The 6064-nt window shown below is 34.7% G+C and overlaps 1 protein-coding gene across 2 annotated transcripts in view; it reads right to left on the bottom strand.

The window, feature by feature from the left end:
* LOC106478618 (selenide, water dikinase-like) overlaps positions 1 to 6064 on the bottom strand; it is a 30505-nt gene that overhangs the window by 14219 nt on the left and 10222 nt on the right. For both annotated transcript variants that reach the window (XM_013939185.2, XM_013939177.2), the window contains exon 4: positions 1594 to 1706. In XM_013939185.2, coding sequence (XP_013794639.1) covers positions 1594 to 1706 — 113 coding nt within the window. The remainder of the gene's footprint in view (positions 1 to 1593; positions 1707 to 6064) is intronic.

Genomic DNA, 6064 nt, shown 5'->3' with positions numbered 1-6064 from the left:
ACCCGTGCCTGGCTAACAATACAGAAGTTATAATGATATGGCTCACGTGCACTCATGTTACCGTATCAAATAACATAAAATTGACCTTTGGTCTGTACAAAGTAACTTGTCTTGGCTGTGTTCTAGCAGACTAGTATTTTGTAAAATACAGTCAAATTTAAATTAATATATATTATATATGTATATAAGCACTTCCAAAAATGGAAAATGGTTGGCAGGGTGCCACCGTGTTTGATTTATTACATGAGCAATATCCTAGCAAATTGAAAAGATAAGACATTCTTAATTTTATATTCTACCTTGTCAATATTAGTAATTTGAGTTTCTAAGTCGTATGAAACTACAGACTTTGTATTTTGACTTCACAAACATGACACACAAAAATCAATGATTAACTTTTTATTTACTTTTTAAATTAAGGAATTGAGTAAGGTATAATACTAAAATTTGAATTATAATCTGCAGTTTGATACCAGACTTAATTACAAATGTAAACTCTAGTAGCCAGTGCAGTTTATGCTATTGTGAGAAATGTTTTCATAATTTTAAGTTTATCTAAAAAGTATAATCAGTATGTATTAATTAATCAGTATATAATTGAGTAAATATTTGTTATTGTTTTTTTGCTTTATCATAAAGCCACAGAGAGAAACTGTGGAGATATGTTAAAAGCTGTGAAAATGTTAATGTTGAAGTATTTTCAATTGCCATTTCTTAGTACTTTTAAATGGTAGAATCAACTTTATGTAATAGAAAAAAGAAATGCTTCTGCACCGATCAGGTTATAACACTATTTAACTCTCCAAGCGAAACCTTGTTATATATGGATGTGAATAGATCAGGATGAAAAAATCTGGCAGGAACAGTCGATACTACAACCAGTGCCATATAGTCTGGAAGATGCAGCAAAAGAGGGTAGAAAATGGATTATTTTCAAAATATATCAAGTGCACTTTAAATTAATATTTAGATATTCATGCAGAATTAACATTAATATTACTACTTCTATATTATGTATTTCCTATATTTGTACAATTTTATCAGTAGGAAAGACACTAACTTTCAACAACAGGACATTGAAATTTTTCAAGGTCATTATTCTTTTGAGGTAAAGCCATTGAGTTTGTTTGCCATATTTTCAACCTTTGCACTACCACTTTCAAGTTCAAGCATGACGATTTTGTCAAATCATGAGCACTTTGTATGTATTTTCATCACCAACTTTGAGCAGTATTTTGATCTCAAAATAAATGTGACAATAATACATTGACAAAGTTAGTTCTAGTATAGTCCTGATCTAACAAGCAGAGCCAAGCCTTAGCCATTGGTCAAGCAGATTTTCAGTGTTTACTTCCTGGACTTGTAACAAAGGATCTCCGTGGCAACTTTGAGAGAATATAAATCAATACTTTATACTTCCAATTCAAAAAAAAAGGTTGAAAGTTTGGATAACTGATATTGAATATTTCTTAGTAGAAGCAGGGCCAGCACATTAAAATTTTAAATCTCTTAGAAAGTTCTAAGAAATTCTACACAGCTTTAAACTACTTGCAGTACTTTATATAACAGTTATAAAATACATATTGTACTCACATAATAAATTCATTTGGTTGACAAACACTAGTGGCAACACCACCTATTGTAATCCATGGATTTAGCACAGACTGTCCCCCTGTCACATTACAACCAGCTTCATAGGCACAATCCTAAAAACATATGAATAAAATAGGATTTTGAATTCTGGATAACATTTCTTTAAATGTCCGGTGTTTTAACATGGCCCTTTCTAACTTAATTTACTGAGTTAAAAAGTTATGCCACAAAAGATTGTTTGATGCACATGTTAACATTTTCTTTATTTGAATTTGTATTTCTGATAGATACTCACCTCCATGCACAGATTAGCTATTTCCTCTTGGAGTTGCAGAAATCTGCTTTACAGATTTGCATGCCACTAGCCTTGTTAAACTCCGACGTAATATTCACGTGACAACACAATTTGGGTTATTGTGTGATAACATATCATACAGGAATGCCCTCCATCAATAAGAGCATGGCACACCTCCTTGCACAACTGCTCCATCTACACTCATGCACAAAAATCTTCATTCTTTGACGAGGCAAACAAGAAAAGTGCACCAGGAAAGTGGGGAGGAATGGTGCAAATGTGCATGAAGGTAAATAACTATCAGAAATACATTTTTAAGTAAGCAAAATGTGGGCTTCTGATACAATGTGTACAGATTAGCTAGAATCCCACATTGAAATGGTGAAGGGACCAGTGCAGAAATTTCCTAGATGAGTCTCCTTTGAATAGAGCTAAAAGGAAGCCCATGGGGTGCAACCTCCTATGGCAGGGGATTCATAGAAGCACACTGTGGGAGACTGCATCTCATCTCAATCAGAACATACTCTTCACCCAAGAGAAGGATAGGGAGAGGCAAGAAACCTGAAAGGTGTTGCAAGGTCAGGCAGAGAGCTTGCACACAAGCTGTCAGAAAGGCCAATCTGTGTAGTAAGATTGGAGCACGTCTGTGTGGGTCAATACCAACTGTGGAAGAAGGGGACATGCATAAATTATCTGTGTACAGCTCCTCAACCATCAGACACTAAGGGCAGGAGGAGAGCACCACAGTGGATACTAAATAAAAATACTTATGAAACCACCACTCAACCATCAGATTTTATCTAGAGGCTCATCGCCATCTGTGCAAGTAGTTAATAAGCAATGCATCCCAGTTGAATATTATGAAATATAAATAACAGATTGTGATGTATCTAGACAGGTTGAGGTGGTCCATACTACACTCTGGAAACATCCCTGCCTCTATGCTGAGGGGTGTTCCCAATTGGTGAGGATTCTCCATGGTCCACCAACCCAGTGGCTAAAAGCTAGTAAATGGCAAGGATCTACCATGCTCCACTCGAAAGGGAGGGCGAGATTTCGTGCAGGAGATACCCAGAAACTCACTGATCCTTCAGTCTGGAAAGGTCCTTTACCAAAAACAGTGCAATGGGTAACTGCAAAACCCTATTTTTAAAAGCCAGCAAGCATTAGCCAGAGAAGCAAGCAAAAGCACAATTCTGGTGCAGGCTTTTTCCATTATCATCACTTGACCTTAATGGTCATCCGAAAAGACTAAAATCTTCCTTAGATGACCAACTTAACCCCACCCTTCCATTGTCTGATGGATAGACCCTTACTCAAAACAGCCTTGCAGTTTAATGTACACTTATCTATGCCCACACTACACCTGTAATGTTGACTCCAATTCTCAACCAAAATCATCGGTAAATTCCCAACTATGAACTCGAAAACTTGAACCCTCATAAAAATAGCTATTGGTCCATTTTTTTTTTAAAGTAGATTGTACTTTTTCCAAAAGAAATGTTAGTATAATCCAAAAAAAGGTCTAAAAATGTTAGGAAAAGTTCACTATTGTGATTAGAAAATTAATGTCGATAGCACAAATATTTAGTGAGATTAATTTCTAATATAGATGCTTATAACAATAAAACTAACAAGGCTGTCTCAACTTACCAATAAACCATTGGGAAGAACTAAAACAATCAAGTTTATAAAATCAAAAACCTGAATTTTAATCCTTATTTGTCAACAGCTGAAACACTGACCCCTATTCAATTATACATGTATAGGCCTAAGGATAACATTAAACAGACATGACCAATGGAATCTAGGAAATACAGAAAGCCTAGCTGCCATGAGAAAAGAAGGAAAATCTACAAATTAAACAGAGCATAATAATGATAACTGCAAACAAAATTTTATGAAAGTTCTGATTAGTATGAAACAGAATAAAAATAAATAAAATAAGGTTAGCTTTGCCTTCCTCCGGGTCAATACAAGCTATGAGTAGGAAGACAATACATATCAGTGGTGTGTGTGTCTATATAGACATGTATAAATGTGCAGCGTTCATGCATTGTGTACGTTACGGTACAGTAGTATGTGAGAGAGTTCCGATGCAACTCTAGTCTTACTATAGGCTGTAATTTATTGTACTTGTTGTCAGGCTCAGCTGGTTAAAATGAAAACACTGAAAGTCATTGGTCAAGATTGCTGTTCTGTTTAAAAGTGTAACAGGTCATTGACTGTTTGTTTCCTTAAGATACTATGCTTGGCTTGGGCTTATTTTTCACAATTTAATGAAATTTCCTCGGAAATAAGCCATTAAAAATTAGACATATTTCATTTGTTATAACTGGGGCAGGTAAGTGAGAGGTACCATCCATTACAACTGCTGAAGAAATTTTGACCCCATCAGATATGGGAGAATGGAAGTGATTACTTCCCCTGCCATAAATATGAGGGAAGAAAAGACTGGGCATGACAATGGAGAAGTGAAGAGAGGTAATGAAAAGGCAAGGAAACAAGGGTGTAGATAACAGCTATCAACTGCAAGTAGGAAAATGATTCACATGTCCAGGGAGAGCAGAAACATGTGCTAGAGGTTCGAGAGACTCGGGTAAGAGCATGGAGAACCACAATGATAATCCAACTAGGCAAGAAGTAGGAAGGCTGCAATAGATAAGGAAGGAATGAAAGATGGTAGAAAAGATGTGAAACTGTGACACTGGGAAAGACAGGAGGAGGAAATGCTGCCCTAAAACCCAAGACAGAAAAAAAAAATCACTGGAGAACCTTCCTGTAAAATAGAAGAAATATATTTCAATGTAATGAAATCAAAGGGAAATGATGACAAGACCAAGGTGATGTGATAAGTATGTCCTGTATATATCAGCACACAGAAGAAGTAGAAGAGCAACAGGAGTGGAACAAAAGGACAATTACAGGATCAGGGAGGTAGACTGGACAATCCTGGGAAGTCATATCAGAGAAAAGATCAATGTATGAGAGTAGATCAGATGGGATGGAAAGCTGAGAAGGGAAAAAATAGGGTTGAAACTGAAGGAGATGGAGTAACAGAAATAAGGTTGGGATAGACTGTGAGGGTCCACCAAAGAGACCCCTTAAACCTCTTGCTATGGGTCTTCCTATGGTCAGGGGTCAAAGGGTATGCCATGCCATCACATTTGTAGACTTGCATTCAAAATTTTATTGATCTACTATTTTATGAATGTATGCCAATAAGTTTGGTATCACATTGTAGATTATAATTCAAATTTTAGTATTATATACCTTAATTTCTTAATTAAAAAGAAATATTAAAAAAACATGGTTAATCATAGATATTTTGTGTGTCATGTGGTATGTTGAATGCAGCACTGGTTCAAATTAGATGTTTGTGATGTCAAAACACTAAGTCTGTAGTTTCGTACAAATTAGGAACTCAAATTACCGATACTGACAAGAACATAAAATAAGAGTCTCTTATCTCTTCAATTTGCTAGTATATTGCTCATGTAATAAATCAAACACAGTGGCATCCCACCAACCTCTTTCCATTTTTGGAAATGCTTATGTACACTTACTTCTATATATGACATGAATAACCAATTGGAAATTCAGAATGTCCTCCTAGGGGCTTTCTCAGCTATTTTAATGTGTTTTGATGCCATTTCTTTCTTTCAAATCAAGATTTCAAGGAGGTAAGTTGTGCTCAAAATCTCATTTTTTTAGAATAAAATACAGCTTAGTTGCTAAGCTTTATAAATTATAATGGAATTCTTTGGTATTGATATAGTAATTTATGATTTTTGTTATTCAACTATATATATAAAAAAACCTAAAAACGATTATTTTGTTTCATTTCTCCCACATGCAACCAAGTACAAAGGTCATAACTAGAAGACATAATTGTTTGATTTACTTCTTTATTTAGTGTTTTAAGTATAAGAACTTTTCTAAATAGCAATAATCTATATACATATATAATGTATAATAATTGAAATGTGAACTGTATTTTACAAAACACTAGTCTACTAAAACACAGCCAAGACGAGTCACTTTATAAAGACTAAAGGTCAGTTTTATATTATTGGATATGGTAATATAAGTGCATGTGTGCCACATCATTACAACTTCAGTACATGACTGAAAGGTCAATATAATAAAAATAATAAATATTTATAAATGTATAAT

Source organism: Limulus polyphemus, unplaced genomic scaffold (assembly GCF_000517525.1).
Source record: "Limulus polyphemus unplaced genomic scaffold, Limulus_polyphemus-2.1.2 Scaffold11, whole genome shotgun sequence".
NCBI classification, from domain to species: domain Eukaryota; kingdom Metazoa; phylum Arthropoda; class Merostomata; order Xiphosura; family Limulidae; genus Limulus; species Limulus polyphemus.
Note: the sequence above shows the minus strand (reverse complement) of the source record. Positions and strands in the feature narration are given on the sequence as shown.